We start from the raw sequence: 19,408 nt of genomic DNA on the forward strand, positions 1-19,408 counted from the left end.
ATATATATATATATATATGTCTACATAACATGGGTTTATCTGCTTTCAGCCCTAAGAAAAGGATAACATAAAACGAGAAATAGAGTTATTCGACCTCAGTTTGCACCCTATACGTAATGCCCAAATGGTGGTATGATCCTCGATTATAACGAACGTAGTTTCTTTACAGACATTTAAAAAATCGTAATCAGTAGGAGAATACTGGTAAATTTTTTACAGTATTCAGCTCCTCGTTATTTTTCGATGAAAGCAGTGAACAGTAGACGTATTATGTTTCCTTTTACTTGCCTACTTCGTCTGATATTTTGATTCTACGTATGCGGAAACGTATAACGCAAAAATCTGAGTGAGTCTTAGTATTTTTCGATCTTCGTTCAATGTCTGCGAAAATAAAAAACAGAAACTCGGCCATTTCAGAAACCAGTTATTCTGAGCGATTTCAACAGTCATGTTAAACTGGACGAAAAAAACAGGTGTAACCGAAAACCTGTAGTATCAGCCACAACCGCCATCCCTACCTTGGAGCTTCCATAGTGTCGCTGGGTATAATTCATGTATTCTTAGTGATCCACAGAAGGAATCTGAATCAGACTCACAACGTTTTGTGCTTCATGTAGTGGTAAAATGCATGATTTTCACGCTGGATGAGGTCATAGTTGAGGGAAAATCAATTGTGACAGTTTTACAACCATTTTGTGAGGGTAAAATTTTGTGTGCAAACGAATTACTTGTATTTTTAGTGCCCTTTAGTAGCGCCACAGAGGAGCTACCTGTTATCAATTCTACCGAACTGCAGCAGTTATCTGTATGTGTTCTGGAAGTAACTAGTACGTGAACAAGCTTTCAAAAATGTATGCATGACATTTATGAATAAGTGCTGTCGTAATGCTAAACACTACCACCAGCTGTTTTCCCTATATTTATTTAATTGGAAAAGCAGGTGTTTTAGTACTACGAAAGATTTGTTCGTTTGGCAGACCTTCTAGACAAGGTTTAAACAAGTGACGAAAATACAACTGTCAAAAATATGTAAACCATCATTTCAACAAGTACATTTTATATAAGAAACATAAAAATATTTGTGTAATATTAATATTCATTAACCTATGTATTCCCGCCGGCTCGAAAACGACCCTGCTGAAACCTGACAAGGACGCCTGCACATAGGCTAACCCGCACAACACATGTGCCAGTCCATTAGCACCGAGCTTTCTGGCTCCTATAGCAACAGAAGTAGAATGAAGGAGGGGCCGCAGCTGTTTGCAGCCTAATTTCCTGCATCAAGGACACGACGGAAATAGGCACAAGCTACAGTCCATACGCCGACTGGGTAGATGAAGTACACCAGTGGCAAAAAACAGTCAATACCGTCACTGCGCGATAGCGATGGAAATGTTACCGATGATGGTGCCACTGAAGCGGAGTTACTACATACAGTTTTCCGTAATTCCTTCACGAAAGAAGACGAAGAAAATATTCCAGAATTCGAAACCAGAACAGTTGTTAGCACGAGTGACATAAAAGTAGATATCTTAGGTGTTGCGAAACAACTCAAATTAGGCCAGCCAGGGTGGCCGAGCGGTTCTAGGCGCTACAGTCTGGAACCGCGCGACCGCTACGGTCGCAGGTTCGAATCCTGTCTCGGGCATGGATGTGTGTGATGTCCTTAGGTTAGTTAGGTTTAAGTAGTTCTGAGTTCTAAGGGACTGATGACCACAGCAGTTAAGTCCCATAGTGCTCAGAGACATTTGAACAACTCAAATTACTTAAGAAAGGCAAGTCTTCCGGTCCAGATGGTATACCAATCAGGTTCCTTTCAGAGTATGCAGACACAATAGCGCCTTTCTTAGCAATCATATGCAACCGCTCACTTGACGAAAGGTCTGTTCCTAAAGACTGGAAAGTAGCACAAGTCACATCAATATTCAAGAAAGGAAATAGGAGTAACCCATTGAAGTACAGACCCATATCACTGACTTCGATTTGCAGTAGGATTTTGGAGCATATACTCTACTCGAACATTATGAATCACTTTGAAGAAAACGACTTATTGATACATAACCCACACGGAATCAGAAAATATCGTTCTTGTGCAACACAGCTAGTTCTTTATTCCCATGAAGTAATGAGTGCTGTCGACGAGGGATCTCAGATCGATTACATATTCCTAGATTTCCAGAAGGCTTTTGATACCGTTCCTCACAAGCGACTATTAATCAAATTGCGTGCATATGGAATATCGTCTCGGTTGTGTGACTGGATTCGTGATTTCCTCTCAGAGAGGTCACAGATCTAGAGAGAATTTCTGTATGGTGCGAAAAGTGGCAAATAGCACTAAACAAAGAAAAGGGCGAGGTCATCCACATGGGTACTAAGAGAAATCCGATAAATTTTTGGTACACGATAAATCGCACAAATCTAAGGACTGTCAATTCGACTAAATACCTAGGAATTACAGTTACGAGCAACTTAAATTGGAAATACCACATAGATAATATTGTGGGGAAGGCGAAACAAAGAATGCGCTTTGTTGGCGGAACACTTAGAAGATGCGACAAACCCACTAAAGAGACAGCCTACATTACACTTGTCTTTCCTCTGCTGGAATACTGCTTCGCAGTATGGGATCCTTACCAGGTAGGATTGACGGAGGACATCGAAAAAGTGCAAAGAAGGGCAGCTCGTTTCGTGTTGTCGCGCAGTAGAGGTGAGAGTGTCAGTGACATGGTGCGCAAGTTGGGATGGCAGTCACTGAAACAAAGGCGGTTTTCTTTGCGGCGAGATCTATTTACGAAATTTCAATCACCAACTTTCTCTTCCGAATGTGCATATATTTTGTTGACACCCACCTACGTAGAGAGAAATGATCATCATTATAAAATAAGAGAAACCAGAACTCGAACGGAAAGATTTAGGTGTTCCTTTCTACCACGAGCCATTCGAGAGTGGAATGGTAGAGAAGTAGTATGAAAATGGTTCGATGAACCCTCTGCCAGGCACTTAAGTGTGAATTGCAGAGTAATCATGTAGATGTAGATGTAGATGAATAATTTCAGATAATAGTTATTAGTGCACGTTGGTACAAGTCCATTTTTGGAAAAAGTTTGGGACCGAGTGCATACAGTTGTAGGCATTTCATATGTATTATGTTATTTCTTGGTCAAATTCTGCTGTAGTTAATTATATATGTGATTTGGAGATCTAAATACGAATTATTCTTAGAAAATTTATTTTTCTAATTGAAATCAGTTGAAATATATTTGTGGATCTGTAACTACCCCGTGAGAATATATTATGCTTGACATTCTTATTATTTTTTTTTCTTAGGTCCAGTAACGTGCTTACTACTAATGAAATAGCCGAATTACTGGAGGGTGTAGGTGAGATAAAGATGTCCAAGGCATAGATGTTTACATGGCTCCTCCTCGCAGAGGTACAACATCAGACAGAAACACCGGAGGTTTGTGATGGCATAAATAGGTTGAAAGGAAATCAGTTACTCGTTCCAGCCAAGATGGCAGTACTACAACGCAAAAAGTTTTATCATAACGCAACCATCAGTAGGGGGGCTAAGTGTGTTTCAGTGCATTTTGTTAGTACAGGTTGCTTATATCAAGGGCAGATATGCACTCAGGGGAAAACCTATTGTTCTCCTTTGATTGACGTTAGTCAGTCAAACTGATGAGAGTGAGAGGGGCTATTCCAATAACTCAGCAAGGGGGAGGGGTGGGTTGGAGTTTTCCTGAGGAGGGGGATTCAAGCAATATTGTGGAACCAAGCAAAGAAGCATCAACGAGGAAATTATAATTAATTAATTATTAACAACAATTAATGATAATTTTGATGAACTTACTGAACGAGTTTAGGCAGAAGAGCTATCCTTAAACATTGGAAAGCACAGTTCACCCATTTCTACGTAGTCAAAATCATTCCACTTCCTATTAACTTAGTAAACCAACAAGAAATTACAAAAAGGATAGAAAACTGTAAGCTCTTAGGCTTGCAAATTTATGAAATCTGAAAAACCATGAAGTGATCTGCTAAAACGTATAGGTTTGGCTACTTTCGCCACAAGAATAATTGCCAGCTTCGGGGATATGGAAGTCAGTAAGTTAACATATTTTGCCCACCTGTATTTTCATTGACGTCTTATGGAATACTATTCACTAATTGCTTAGGCAAAAAGTATTCATTAAACAAAAGAATTATGTGTGAATTTCCCAAACGTATATCATGTAGGTATCTCTTTAAGCAGCTGGGAACATTGACCATAGCCTCGCTGTACATTTATTCACTTGTGAACTTCGTTATCAACAATCCATCTCACTCTCAGATAAACAGAGTTCTTCACACACCAGAAGGGAAAATCATCTGCATTACCCTTTAATGAAACTAACTTTGACACGGAAACATTCAGCTACAAAACGCTATGACAGAAAACCGATGTAAATAAAATGCCTGAGAGAGAGCTGAAGTGTTTTCAAACGTGAACTGAAACTGTTTTGCCGAAATAAATCCATCTGTCGCATAGAGGAATTACTGAGTAGAACTAATCAGTCATTTTTAAAAGAAAAAGACCTGGAAATTGGCACAGGAGGTGTTAGGGGTATAGACACAGATGTAGTGATCGTTGGTGCCTTAATACAGAATATAGCCATCATTGGTGTCTTATATGGAACATCTTTATGCTCAAGAATTACGACGTTTTTGGAAAATGAAAATCTCCTCTATAAAAATCAGCATGGATTCTGCAAACAGAGATCTTGGAAAACTCAGCTCGCTCTGTTCCTCCATGAGATCTACAGGCTCAAAATGGCTCTGAGTACTATGGGACTTAACTTCTGAGGCCATCAGTCCCTTAGAACTTAGAACTACTTAAACCTAACAAACCTAAGGACATCACACACATCCATGCCCGAGGCAGGATTCGACCGTAGCGGTCGCGCGGTTCCAGACTGTAGCGCCTATAACCGCTCGGTCACTCCGGCCGGCGAGATCTACAGCGCCGTAGACAATGAGGCTCAGGTTGATACCATGTTCCTTGACTTCAGGAAGGCATTTGACACCGTCCCATTTAGTGCAAAAAAAAAGGACCTTACCGAGTATCAGAGGAGATACAATTCAACACGTCGCTGTTAACAGAACAAAATCCACAGATGTAAAAGTAATTTCTGGAGTATCCCAAGGAAGTGTCATAGGACCGTTACTGTTTACAGTAGCCTACATATAAATGATATAGTATAAAGCGTCGGATCTTCTTTAAAACTGTCCGCAGATGATGCGGTTATCTATAACAAAGTACTAGTAGCAACGCTAGAAGATGGTAAGGATTTGTAAAATGACTTCGAGAGAATTGATGAATGGTGCAGCCTCTGGGAGTTGACCCGGAACGTAAATAGCTGTCATATACTGCGCGCTCATAGGAAAAGAAATCCACTGCAGTACAGCAACACTAGTGATGACAAACCACTGTAAACAAACAGTATCTGCCTTAAAACATCTAGGAGTTACTATCCAGAGCGACCTCTAAGTGGAATGATCGCAGAAAACAAGTATTTGGAAAAGCAGGTGTCAGACTGAGATTCATAGGAAGAATTTTAAGAAAATGTAACTCATCCACGAAAGGAGCGCCTTATAAGGCGCTTGTTCGACGGATTCTTGTTCGTCTATCTGGGATCCCTGTCAGGTAGGACTGATAGAAGACATAGAGAAGATCCAATGAGGAGCGGTGCGTTTCGTCACGGGATCGTTCAGTCGGTGCGAGAGCGTTGCGGAGATGCTCAAGAAACTCCAGTAGTAGGCGTTAAAAGAGAAGCGTCGGGCATGAGGGAGAGATTTACTACTGAAATTTCGAGACAGCACTTTCCGCGTAGGGTCAGACAACATATTACTTCCGACTACATACGTCTCTCGTAATGACCACGAGGAGAGAATTCGAGAAATTAGAAAAGATACAGAGGCCTACCGAAAATCATTCTTCCAAGGTTGGAGGATTCAGTTAGTGGTACAAAAAGTACCCTCCATCACACAGTATTAGTGGTTTGCGGAGTTTAATGAAGATGTAGAATACGTATCCACTTCAGTGTGTCAGTTGTTCTTCTTCTGCATCTAATATCCTTCCACAGACACATCACATAATTTGCTACCTGCTGTTTTCTGCATTGTCATAACTGCACCGCATAGTGTGCTACGCCTGTCAGTATAGACTGTCCGTTATGCGTCCATGTATCCACACTTCAACACATGACCAACGGCCAATGGGAAAATACACATAATGGCTCGACTGTGCCACACGTACATGGAGTTACTAACAAGGGAACCTCCCCATCGCACCCCCCACAGATTTAGTTATAAGTTGGCACAGTGGATAGGCCTTGATAAACTGAACACAGATCAATTGAGAAAACAGGAAGAAGTTGTGTGGGACTGTGAAAAAATAAGCAAAATATACAAACTGAGCAGTCCATGGGCGACATAGGCAACATCATGGACAATGTGAGCTCAGGAGCGCCGTGGTCCCGTAGTAGCGTTAGCAGCTGCAGAACGAGAGGTCCTTGCTTCAAGTCTTACCTCGAGTGAAAATTTTACTTTCTTTATTTTTACATAGTTATTATCTGTCCGATCGTTCATTGATGTCTCTGTTCACTGTAATAAGTTTCGTGTCTGTGTTTTGCGACCGCATCGCAAAACCGTGCGATTAGTAGACGAAAGGACGTGCCTCTCCAATGGGAACCGAAAACATTTGATCGCAAGGTCATAGGGCAACCGATTCCTCCACAGGAAAACACATCTGATACATTCTATACGACACTGGTGACGGCATGTGCGTCACATGAAAGGAATATGTTGTCGACCCACCTAACTTGTATACTTGGTGAATGGGTAAAAAGATTCTTCTACCTTGCCCGATTTAGGTTTTCTTGTGGATGTGATAATCACTCCCAAAAAAGTGATGAAAACATAAGAGTTTGTCACATAAACTGAAAATAAAAAATTAAACTTCTCACTCGATGGAAGATTTGAACCAAGGACCTTTCGTTCCGCAGCTACTCACGTTACCACGAGACCACGGCGCTCCTGCGGTCCCTGTGTCCTTGATGTTGCATATCTTCCAATGAACTACTCAGTTTGTACATTTTGCTTATTTTTTCACAGTTCCACATAACTTCTTCCTGTTTTCTCAATTGATCTGTGTTCAGTTTTTCAAGGCCTATCCACTGTGCCAACTTATAACTAAATCTGAGGGGGGTGCGATGGGGAGGTTCCCTTGTAAGTAATCTAAAAACATAGTGCTCTTAATACCTACACTACTGGCCATTAAAATTACTACACCAAGAAGAAATGCAGATGATAAACGGGTATTCATTGAACAAATATATTATATTAGAACTGACATGTGATTACATTTTAACGCAATTTGGGTGCATAGATCCTGAGAAATCAGTACCCAGAACAACCACCTCTGGCCGTAATAACGGCCTTGATACGCCTGGCCATCGAGTCAAACAGAGCTTGGATGGCGTGTACAGGTACAGCTGCCCATGCAGCTTCAACACGATACCATATTTCATCAAGAGTAGTGACTGGCGTATTGTGACGAGCCAGTTGCTCGGTCACCTTTGACCAGACTTTTTCAATTGGTGAGAGATCTGGAGAATGTGCTGGCCAGGGCAGCAGTCGAACATTTTCTGTATCCAGAAAGGCCTGTACAGAACCTGCAACATTCGGTCGTGCATTATCCTGCTGAAATGTAGGATTTCGCAGGGATCGAATGAAGGGTAGAGCCACGGGTCGTAATACATCTGAAATGTAACGCCCACTGTTCAAAGTGCCGTCAATGCGAACAAGAGGTGACCGAGACGTGTAACTAACGGAACACTATACCACCACTCCGGGTGATATGCCAGTATGGCGATGACGAATACACGCTCCCATTGTGCATTCACCGCGATGTTACCAAACACGGATGCGACCATCACGATCCTGTAAACAGAACCTGGATTCATCCGAAAAAATGACGTTTAGCCATTCGTGCACCCAGGTTCGTCGTTGAGTACACCGTCGCAGGTGCTCCTGTCTGTGATGCAGCGTCAAGGGTAACTGAAGCTATGGTCTCCGAGCTGATATTCCATGCTGCTGCAAACGTCGTCGAACTGTTCGTGCAGGTGGTTGTTCTCTTGCAAACGTCCCCATCTGTTGACTCGGGGATCGAGACGTGGCTGCACGATCCGTTACATCCATGCGGATAAGATGCCTGTAATCTCGACTGCTAGCGATACGAGGCCGTTGAGATCCAGCACGGCGTTCCGTATTACCCTCCTGAAGCCACCGATTCCATATTCTGCTAACAGTCATTGGATCTCGACTAACGCGATTAGCAATGTCGCGATACGATAAACCTCAATCGCGATAGGCTACAATCCGACCTCTATCAAAGTCGAAAACGTGATGGTACGCATTTCTCCTCCTTACACGAGGCATCACAACAACGATTCACCAGGACGCCGGTCAACTGCTGTTTGTGTTGGAAAATTTCCTCATGTCAGCACGTTGTAGGTGCCGCCACCGGCGTCAACCGTGTGTGAATGCTCTGAAAAGCTAATGATTTGCATATCACAGCATCTTCTTCCTGTCGGTTAAATTTTGCGTCTGTAGCAAGTCATCTTCGTGGTGTAGCAATTTTAATGGCCAGTAGTGTATATTTATTAGTCTGCAAATGAAATAAATACTGACATAAGATTTTTCAGTACACTGTCCTCATTCAAGAATAGAAGTATCTCCACCTATACCCCTAACAACAGGTAAAAAAATTAATCTTTATTTTAGTTCTGTATTAGCTTTCCGTGTTTGTTTCGTTGACTCGTTCCACATCATAACGCTTATAGCCCACTAGTAGCCGACTGACGGACGGCATTTTACTCACTGTGACCCTGGTGCGCGCGCCGCGCCCTGCCAGATCCTTCCGCAGCCCCTCGGCCAGGCAGCGGACGCCGTGCTTGGTAGCCACTGACAGCGCCCCCTCAGACGTCTCGGGTAGCCTCTGGGCCAGCGCGCTGCGGACCGTAAATACGCACAGAGTCACTGACGGAATTACATTAGTGTCCGAAATTAGAGTTTATTTCCTGAACAGATTGACAGATGAGTTACTGTACTCACTGACGGAATTATATTAGTGTCCGAAATTAGAGTTTATTTCCTGAACAGATTGACAGATGAGTTACTGTACTAGGTAATAACAAAATATTCGGCCTACAACGGCGTCCACAGTATGTAAACGCACAGCCATATCGATATCTACTGCTCATATCGGTGCAGTGGACTCTCTGGAAGCGCCTTAGGAGTTACAGTTTAAAGAGCAGTGTTTGTTGGGACGTGAACTTCAAAGTCGTATCAAAAGGGTCGAGTCATGCTGAAGGACAACACAGGGTGATTCCGTGATGATGTCACAAACTACTAGGGGTGTAGAGGAGGCGGAATTCTATCAATTTCAGTTATCGGACTCAGGTCCAAAAACGACTGAATCAAAAGTTAAAGGTGAAAATCGTTCTGATACTTCTGACACTGTGACTCTTCTATTGCAAGCTGTTTGCTTTCCATAGTTTGGGCGGAGGTAGTGTGTACCAAAACCGGAAAAAAGTCTAGTAAACACGAGCTCTGAAACGCATACCTTGAGGCATATGAGCAGTTGTTCATCTTCGTCCCTATGGAAATTCCTCTTCTACTGAACAAATGCCTTTATCTCTTAAGGCATGTGTTGTTGAGCCAATTTTAAGCAGACTTCTTTTCTTGTTTTCGTCCGTACTACGTCCTAGAAAAACGTGAAAACCAAATAGCTTGCTGTAGAAGAGATGTTTTTCAGAGAATCGAAGATGAACAGTCCGCAGCCCGTGGTCGTGCGGTAGCGTTCTCGCTTCCCACGTCCGGGTTCCCGGGTTCGATTCCCGGCGGGGTCAGGAATTTTCTCTGCCTCGTGATGACTGGGTGTTGTGTGATGTCCTTAGGTTAGTTAGGTTTAAGTAGTTCTAAGTTCTAGGGGACTGATGACCATAGATGTTAAGACCCATAGTGCTCAGAGCCATTTGAACCATTTTTGAAGATGAACAAGTGCTCGTATCTCGGAAGATAGTCATTCCGAGAGCCTATGTTTACTGAACATTTTTCCTTGTTTTGGTTCGTACTACCTTCCTGAAAGTTGCCTGCCCCATAATCTTACCAGCAACAGTACCGGCACATGTGTTCCACTGTCGCAGGTATCAGAACCATTATCGTTTTTAGCTTTCGTCTCCATCGTTTCCGGACGAGGGTCTCTTATCTTAAATTGATACATTTATCCTTTTCCATCACCCTTGGAAGTTTGTAGCATCATCACGGAATGACCCCATATATCGAGAGCTGGGATACGTGTGTTCACTTTGTTGACGACAACAACGTTATACTCACATAATGAAAACAAAGAATATGCAGAATGAAATTTTCACTTTGCAGCAGAGTGTGCGCTGATATGAAACATCCTGACAGTTTGAAACTGTGTGCCGGACCGAGACTCGAACTCGGCACATTTGCCTTTGGCAGGCGAGCGCCCTATCGACTAAGCTGGTCAAGCACGACTCAAAACCCGTTCTCGCAGCTTTGCTTCCACCAGCATCTCGTCTCCTACCTTGGACGTAAAGCTGTGAGGACACGTTTTGAGTCGTGCTTGGGTAGCTCGGCAGGTAGGGCACTTTCCCGCGAACGGCAAAGGTCCAGAGTTGGAATCTCGGTCTGGCATACAGTTTTAATCTGCCAGGAAGTTTCAAAGAATATGTAACTTAGCATAAAGAGGTAAAACAGCACTGCAGCATTAAGCAAAGGGCGAATACTGATTACCAGTTAATATGGAATGGCTATGGGAGTCTTTTCTGTGCATCGAAGATAGAAATCAAAGACACAGCTTTTAAACTGCAGAAAAGGGCCATAAGAATAATAAGTAGTGGTTTGCCAACTGCAAAGAAATATTTTAAAAAACTTTGTGATGGACTAAGTGAGTACATGTACTATTTTGTGGTGCATAGCAGACGATCAGTTCCAAATACAAAATGATCTAGAGAGAATTTCTGTATGGTGCGAAAAGTGGTAATTGGCACTAAACAAAGAATAGTGCGAGGTCATCCACATGGGTATTAAAAGAAATCCGATAAATTTTGGGTATACGATAAATCGCACAAATCTAAGGGCAGTCAATACGACTAAATACTTAGGAATTACAATTACGAGCAACTTGAATTGGAAAGACCACATAGATAATATTGTGGGGAAGGCGAAACAAAGACTGCGCTTTGTTGGCAGAACACTTAGAAGATGCGACAAACCCACTAAAGAGACAGCCTACATTACACTTGTCCGTCCTCTGCTGGAATACTGCTGCGCGGTATGGGATCCTTACCAGTAGGATTGACGGAGGACATCGAGAAAGTGCAAAGAAGGGTAGCTCGTTCCGTGTTATCGTGCAATATGGGTGAGAGTGTCACTGATATGATACGCGAGTTGGGGTGGCAGTCACTGAAACAAAGGCGGTTTTCTTTGCGGCGAGATCTATTTACGAAATTTCAATCACCAACTTTCTCTTACGAATGCGAAACTATTTTGTTGACACCCACCTACGTAGGAAGATGATCGTCATAATAAAATAAGAGAAATCGGAGCTCGAGCGGAAAGATTTACGTGTTCCTTTTTCCCACGCGCCATTCGAGAATGGAATGGAAGGAGGTGGAGGGAAGTGTCCGATTCCAGATGATATTGTGTTTAGTGGTATTTGGGGAGTTTTGTGATGCGGGTTTTTTTCGTCGTTTTGTGTGGTTTTGTATGGGGGTGTGTGTCTAAATTTGTTTATATTTAGTTTGCCCCCCACCCAAAAACACCCCATTTCCCGCTTTTGTCTCGTTAGTGTCATTAGGCTTTTTGTGGAAAGTATGTGTGTTTGTTTTTCGATGTATTTTCGTCCTCATAATGTGTACGTACCGACTTTATATGCGCATGTTGGAATTGTGGTTTATGGTCGTTTCTGCCATATTTGTGACTTCATGGGTCAAAGCAGACGGTCGGAATCGGACGCTTCCGTATTTTCGACAAAATAGGAATGTAAATATTATAATGTGTTTTTTTCTGGTTACTGCATAAGTATCCACAAATTAACACCGTAACTCAGAAGTTTCTACTAAAAGGCTGTATCCACATGAAAGCTGACAGTGTTCATGCGTTGATAGAGAGGAAGCGGAAGAAATTGAATAATATGAGCGTTTTAACACCCTGGGTCTGGCAACAATTCGTAAGACACACTTCTAGCAAGTACATTGTTCATAAAATAAGAGAAATCAGAGCTCGAACGGAAAGATTTAGGTGGTTACCTTTTTCCCCACATGCCATTCGAGAGTGGAATGGAAGTAGTATGAAAATGGTTCTATGAACCCTCTGCCAGGCACTTAAGCGTGAATTGCAGCGTAACCATGTCGATGAAGATGTAGATGGTAGAGAAGTAGTATGAAAATAGTTCGATGAACCCTCTGCCAGGCTCTTAAGTGTGAATTGCAGAGCAACCATGCAGATGTAGATGTAGAAAACATTAATGATGATTTTATGGAGCAAAATATAGTTTGGACTTACATTTACTAAGGAAAAACAACCAAAAAACTCAAAACGGCATTTTCTATCAGGGAATGAAAGTATATTATAAATTTACGAAGGATATGGAAAAGATTAATAAGATACATCTGTTACAAAGTCAGGAAAAACATTCTTCATGAGTAATGCGTACTACAACATTAAAGACTACTTAGAGACATCAGAGTAATGGTTAACAATGAAAGGGAACAACAACACCCTGTCACATTACAGTACATGATCACATTGTAACGATTTTAGAAAATAACCGTGTTCCAAGATCTATAGTACGTGATAGTAATGTCTTCTCATTCTCTTGAGCCCAACATTTTACCACATCATCCTGACAGTTTTTCAATAATTGTTCAAATGGCTCTGAGCACTATGGGAGTTAACATCTGAGGTCATCAGTCCCCTAGACTTAGAACTACTTAAACCTAACTAACCTTATGACATCACACACATCCATGTCCGAGGCAGATTCGAACCTGCGACCGTAGCGGTCGCGCGGTTCCAGACTGAAGCGCCTAGAACCGCTCGGCCACAACGCCCGGCGGAGCAGTTCCAGGGCACAAGACACGGGCAGGTGACGGAAGGTACATTGCGGCTACAGCCTCAATTCGCGGAGTTGCTCTATCTTCGCCCTGCTCACAGTACCTTGAAGATTATGGTAAGCGTCGCTTACAGCTCCGGCATATTAGGGCAGGTGAGAATATTGTAGTACAACTGCAAGATTACCATCACTGGCTCAGTATTCGTCAGTGTTTCCTCAGATCTTTAGCATTCTTGGGCGTTAGTTTCATAAGAACATTGTGATCGTCACGAACAGTTGCTGCACCTATTTCGCAGAATTAGATGCCGCGCTGGTTTCCGCGCGATCTGAGGCGCCTTGCTAGGGTTCATGCGTTTCCCCCCGTCGGAGGTTCGAGTCCTCCCTCGGGCGTGGGAGTGTGTGTGTTGTGGTTCAAATGGTTCAAATGGCTCTGAGCACTATGAGACTCAACTGCTGAGGTCATTAGTCCCCTAGAACTTAGAACTACTTAAACCTAACTAACTTAAGGACATCACAAACATCTACGCCCGAGGCAGGATTCGAACCTGCGACCGTAGCGGTCTTGCGGTTCCAGACTGCAGCGCCTTTAACCGCACGGCCACTTCGGCCGGCTGTGTGTGTTGTCCTTAGCGTAAGTTAGATTAAGTAGCGTGTAAGCCTAGGGACCGATGACTTCAGCAGTTTCGTCCCATAGGAACTCACCACCCCGAGCGGTTCTAGGCGCTTCAGTGTGGAACCGCGCGACCGCTACGGTCGGAGGTTCGAATCCTGCCTCGGGCATGGATGTGTGTGATGTCATTAGGTTTAAGTAGTTCTAAGTTCTAGGGGACTGATGACCTCAGATGTTAAGTCCCATAGTGCTCAGAGCCATTTGCACCATTTTTTTGAACTCACCACCAAAGAATTAAATCCGAGATTTTACGCAACTCTATCTCTTTCAGTAACTTTACCAACTCAGAGCTATCGTTTGCAGTAATCACAGTAAGGTATACCTTTCTAGAGTTGTTGTCTACATAATCGTATTTTGTTGCATTATTATCCATGTTTCTTTTTCAACAAATCATAGTGTTTGTTGAAATCTTGAGTGCACTATCACAACGATGTCCTTTAAATGATAAGTATTTTTCAATTCCCCACCTTCAGATTCAGTGCTCGGGCCGATAAATTCAAGAGTTGATAATTCCGTTACGCACACTAAATTCAGTACTCAATCTCTAGCGTGTCCCTGATTCATGATTAATTTCAGATATCTCACATTCTCAGACACCCGGAGTTTTGCAAAATAATGTTGTTGGTAGTTGGTGGCCGATTGCTTTCTTGACGCCACTGCATCCCCTCGGGTTGGAGTTCGTGCACGCCATGTGTCTGCGTCTAAAGTAAATATCATTTCAAAGTGTGAGAATGTTTTCTAAATGTCTGCGTAGCGGGTATCGGAGACGGAGCGGTGTTCACCGCGTGGGATGTTGGAAACCGCTTGGAAGCAACGTCCAGGCTTGACGGCTCACCAGCCCTCGTCGTCAATCGGCGTCAGGCTCGCTTCGTCGCATCTCAGAGGTAGCGCGGTAACGCGCTCGGTTATCCGCAGCGCCCACTGCACTCGCACTGCTGGAAGAAAGGGGATCGCGTGGACACAGCCCTGGTGTGTGCGCCCATAGTGAATCGTTCATTCTGTCACTCTGCAGCGCAGTGTGTGCTGTCCTAGAACGACTCTTAATGTTTGAAATGTGTCAACAGGAACCCAAGTGATATTACGAGCTTGTTCGTTACTATGGTTGAGACGTGCCACAAACGGAAGAGGTATGAAAACTGAAGGTGTAAGACGGTGGCGCTGTACGTAATTTCGCTTGACCTGTTAGCGAGGTTGTAGCCATTGATTTCTGTGACGCAAAAGGGTTACTCATAGTAATTACCTTTTAAGGGTGAAGCAGTAAGTGACAAATATTACGTATGTCTTATGGACAAACAGTTTTGAAACTCGGCCTGAGCAGAACAGAAGAAGCGCCACCGCAGAAGGAGGACATGGCGCACGAGGGGACACTAGGAACGGCTGGCAGCTGACTACCCACTGCCACCTGGCTCGCTGTTTTAATCCTTGTATGGGACTCAGCATCTGCACGTAAAACTGATTTGGCAGTAGGAAATCTGAGGGGTTTGAGTTACCAGTTGTTAAATTCTACGTCCTATTCGCCAGCTTTTGCACCCTCTGACTTTCACACACAGCCGCTTGCGAAAAAACTTCTATGTGAAAAATCCTGTGAGTCTGAAATCCACAGCTGCTCATTTGACAGAGGATGCAAGACGTCACTTTCAAACGACGAGTACAGTTCTGCTGCCGGCCGCGGTGGTCTAGCGGTTCTAGGCGCTCAGTCCGGAGCCGCGCGACTGCTACGGTCGCAGGTTCGAATCTGCCTCGGACATGGATGTGTGTGATGTCCATAGGTTAGTTAGGTTTAAGTAGTTCTAAGTTCTAGGGGACTGATGACCATAGATGTTAAGTCCCATAGTCCTCAGAGCCATTTGAACCATTTTAGTACAGTTCTGCTGTTCCACACTTGAATACTGCTAGCTAAAAATAAAACGTAAATCTCTCTGTGCCGGCTTCAACTTCTCTTACACTATTGCGATGCTCCTTATGGAAGTGGCGGAATGGGGGGGGGGGGGATATTTCGTCATAACGGAAAAGTCTTTCTTTTAATTAATACCATTGCAACGCTGTCCACAACTTCTTGCTTCTTGTAAACACAGAATAAGCCGTTATAAGAGAATGCAGCCTTTCTCGGCGAATCTCGATAGTAAAATCTTCCCGGGTTGACAGCCGAGTCAATATGTTGTTCGCCAGCAACGTTTCAGCAACTTTCTTACTTGCCATCTTCAGGCGCCTGAAGATTGCATGTAAGAAACTTGCTGAAACGTTGCTGGAGACCAACGCATTGACTCGGCTGTCAGCCCGAGAAGATTTTATCATAGAATAAGCCGTTCTTACCAGAACTTTTTTATGTCATCTGTCAGTCCTGTATGGTAAAAACAGAATCCTAGGCAGGAGCATACCAGTGTATAGTGATAGCAGTTTCTTTAGTGGGCTTATTGCTCCTTTCAAGTGTTCTGCTACCGAACGAGGTGGCGCGATGGTTAGGACACAAACCGCATTCGGGGGGACGACGGTTCAATTCCCTAAATCGTTTAAGGCAAATGCCAGGATGGTTCCTTTGAAAGGGCACGGCCGACTTCCTTTCCCATCTTTCCCTAATCCGATGGGACCGATGGCCAGCCCTGCCCCCAAATGAACCAACCAAGTGTCCTGTCGATAACAAGCAGCCTTAGATTCATCTTTCCTACAAAATTGTCAGTTTTCAGTTTAAGGTGCTTCTGATTGCAATCGATAGATATTTAGTTGAATCGCCGGCCGCGGTGGTCTAGCGGTTCTAGGCGCGCAGTCCGGAACCGCGCGACTGCTACGGTCGCAGGTTCGAATCCTGCCTCGGGCATGGATGTGTGTGATGTCCTTAGGTTAGTTAGGTTTAAGTAGTTCTAAGTTCTAGGAGACTGATAACCACAGATGTTAAGTCCCATAGTGCTCAGAGCCATTTGAACCATTTAGTTGAATCGACTACTTTTTACTGTCTTTCATTTCAAAAAAATAGTTCAAATGGCTCTGAGCAATATGGGACTTAACACCTGAGGTCATCAGTGCCTTAGAACTTAGAACTACTTAAGCCTAACTAACCTAAGGACATCATACACATCCATGCCCGAGGCAGGATTCGAATCTGCGACTGTAGCAGCAGAGCGGTTCCAGACTGAAGCGCCTAGAACCGCTCGGTCACCGAGGCCGACGTCTTTCATTTATCATGTAACAGAAATTCAAGGGCATTTTCGTAGTACTCATGTAGAGAACCTCGCACTTCTTATTTTTTAGGTTCAGTTGCCACTTTTTCTCACAAGTCATACATTTTGTCTGCACTGTATTGTAATTCGTTCTGATTCTCTGTTGATGTCACTAGACGGTTAGCAGTGGCATCGTCTGCTAACAATGTGGGAGGGATGTGCAGATTGCCTCCCAAACCATTTATATACACCAGGAATGGGAAAGGGTTTACAGTTCCAAGAGGGATGCCAGAGATAACTTCACCAGTTAGGTCCCGTCAGTTGCTACGAATTGTGACCTTTCTGACAGCAAGTCACGAATCCAGTTGAGACGATATTCCGCACTCACACTCTTTCCCTAGAGGAACAGTGTAAGAAGTCTTCAGGAAATCTCGAATGGACTTAAGGTCCCCTGTTGATTACACTTATTACCGGGTGCGAATAGACAGCGAGTCGTGTGATGTCAGCTATTGATTTCACACACCACCCAAAGTATGTAGATTCCTGTGGCACTGGTAGAAAAACGTAGGAACTGGACCAGCTTGTTAGGGGACTACGGCGGAATGCAGGTAAACTCTTCGACTTGAAACTAGTTTGAAATTATAATTAAATCAAGAGCCTACACTGTCGACAGGCGTTGATATACATCAACGGGGACAGTTGAAAATGTGTGCCCCAACCGGAACTCGAACCCGGGATCTCCTGGTTACATGGCAGCCGATCTATCCATCTGAGCCACCGAGGGCACAGAGAATAGTGCGACTGCAGGGATTTATCCCTTGCACGCTCCCCATGAGACCCATATTCCCAACTTAACGTCCACACACTACATTTGTAGTGCCCCTGCCCATTACACTCATTACTCGCGGCAGACAATCTTACCGAGTCCTGTAAGAGTTCGGGCAATACGAGTGCATCCGGACAGAAGAAGAAGGTCAATGGCCGGTTGGCCTTAACTATGTGGTGAAGATGGTATCTGTTCTTTCGGACATGTCCGAAAGAACAGATACCATCTTCATATGAAACTAGTTTTTCACTGTGAGGGTGACGTATTTTCCGCTTGCATCTGTGTGAGGATGGCCAACCTGCCGATGTGGACGATGTGGCCGTCGTGTACGCCCTGGTCGAGCATCAGCCTGACCGCCTCACGCGTGCACAGCGACAGACCCAGCAGGTTCACCCCCACCACGCGCCGCATGTCCTCCTCTGTGGCCTCTGGAAACATAGGAACCAAACGTAGGCCGCAGTGCACCGTTGTATAAAGGTACGCTACAGTGGATACTACAAGGTGCTTTGAGAGTAATGGGAAAGGTCCTCGACAGTTTCAGTTACTGATTACAGCGATGTTATCCCGCAAGAAATTTCTCAGGGAATCTCTGGGCCCGGAACCGGTTATACGAGGTGCGACAAAAAAGTAATGAGACTGATTTTCTTTGCAACATGTGGCAACCCTGCAGGCTTGTGTAGGCACAATATCTTTGACCTTGGTCTGTAAGCTGCTTCTAGTCCAAGCGGCACATCGATGCAACTGCTCAGGCGTGAGTTGTGCTGTAATAAGTTAACACTTGTTTGTGTCTCGTCACGGAAATGGAACCGCATAATATTGCGCAACGGTATGCCATTTCTTTTTGCGCTAAATTGGGTGAAAACGCGACGACAACTTACGGTAAGCTTCAGAAGGCTTTTGGAGAGGAGGTTATGTCAAGAGCTCAAGTTTTTCGTTGGCATAAAATGTTTAGTGAAGGCAGAACGACTGTTGAAGACGAAGGCCACAGTGGACGACCATCAACCTCACGTACAGAAGTCGACTTGGCCAGGGTGAGTGAACTCGTACGATCTGATCGAAGATTATTCGTGAAAATGATTGCAGAAGAACTGAACATCAATCGAGAAACGGTTCGTTTAGTAATAACTGAAGATCTTGGTATGAGAAAGATTTGTGCATAAATAGTCCCCAAAAATCTCACACCACAACAGCGAGAAACATGGAAAAATGTGGTAGCCGATCTGTTAGAGCAAACGAAATCAACCCAGAATTGTTGAGCCGTGTTATCACTGGTGATGAAAGTTGGTTTTTTCAGTACGATCCAGAGACAAAACGCCACAGTTCGCAATGGTGCTCAAAGGGATCACCCAGACCAAAACAAGCTCGCATGTCAAAGTCAAAAGTGAAAGGCATGTTTGTGTGCTTCTTTGATTCCAAGGGAATTGTTCATAAAGAGTGGATGCCTCCTGGACAAACAGTTAACCAATATTACTACAAAGCCGGCCGAAGTGGCCGTGCGGTTAAAGGCTCTGCAGTCTGTAACCGCAAGGCCGCTACGGTCGCAGGTTCGAATCCTGCCTCGGGCATGG

General features: G+C 43.9%; 1 protein-coding gene across 2 annotated transcripts in view; it reads right to left on the reverse strand.

The window, feature by feature from the left end:
* LOC126455993 (farnesol dehydrogenase-like) overlaps window positions 1-19,408 on the reverse strand; it is an 85,834-nt gene that overhangs the window by 40,421 nt on the left and 26,005 nt on the right. The window contains exons 3-4 of one of the 2 annotated variants that reach the window (XM_050091750.1): window positions 18,139-18,268; window positions 8,924-9,053 (exon numbers count right to left, since the gene is read on the reverse strand). In XM_050091750.1, the coding sequence (XP_049947707.1) occupies window positions 8,924-9,053; window positions 18,139-18,268 (260 nt within the window). The remainder of the gene's footprint in view (window positions 1-8,923; window positions 9,054-18,138; window positions 18,269-19,408) is intronic. The other variant, XM_050091751.1, reaches the window with a different exon arrangement.

The sequence above is a fragment of the Schistocerca serialis genome, chromosome 2 (genome assembly GCF_023864345.2).
Source record: "Schistocerca serialis cubense isolate TAMUIC-IGC-003099 chromosome 2, iqSchSeri2.2, whole genome shotgun sequence".
Classification (NCBI taxonomy): Eukaryota; Metazoa; Arthropoda; class Insecta; order Orthoptera; family Acrididae; genus Schistocerca; species Schistocerca serialis.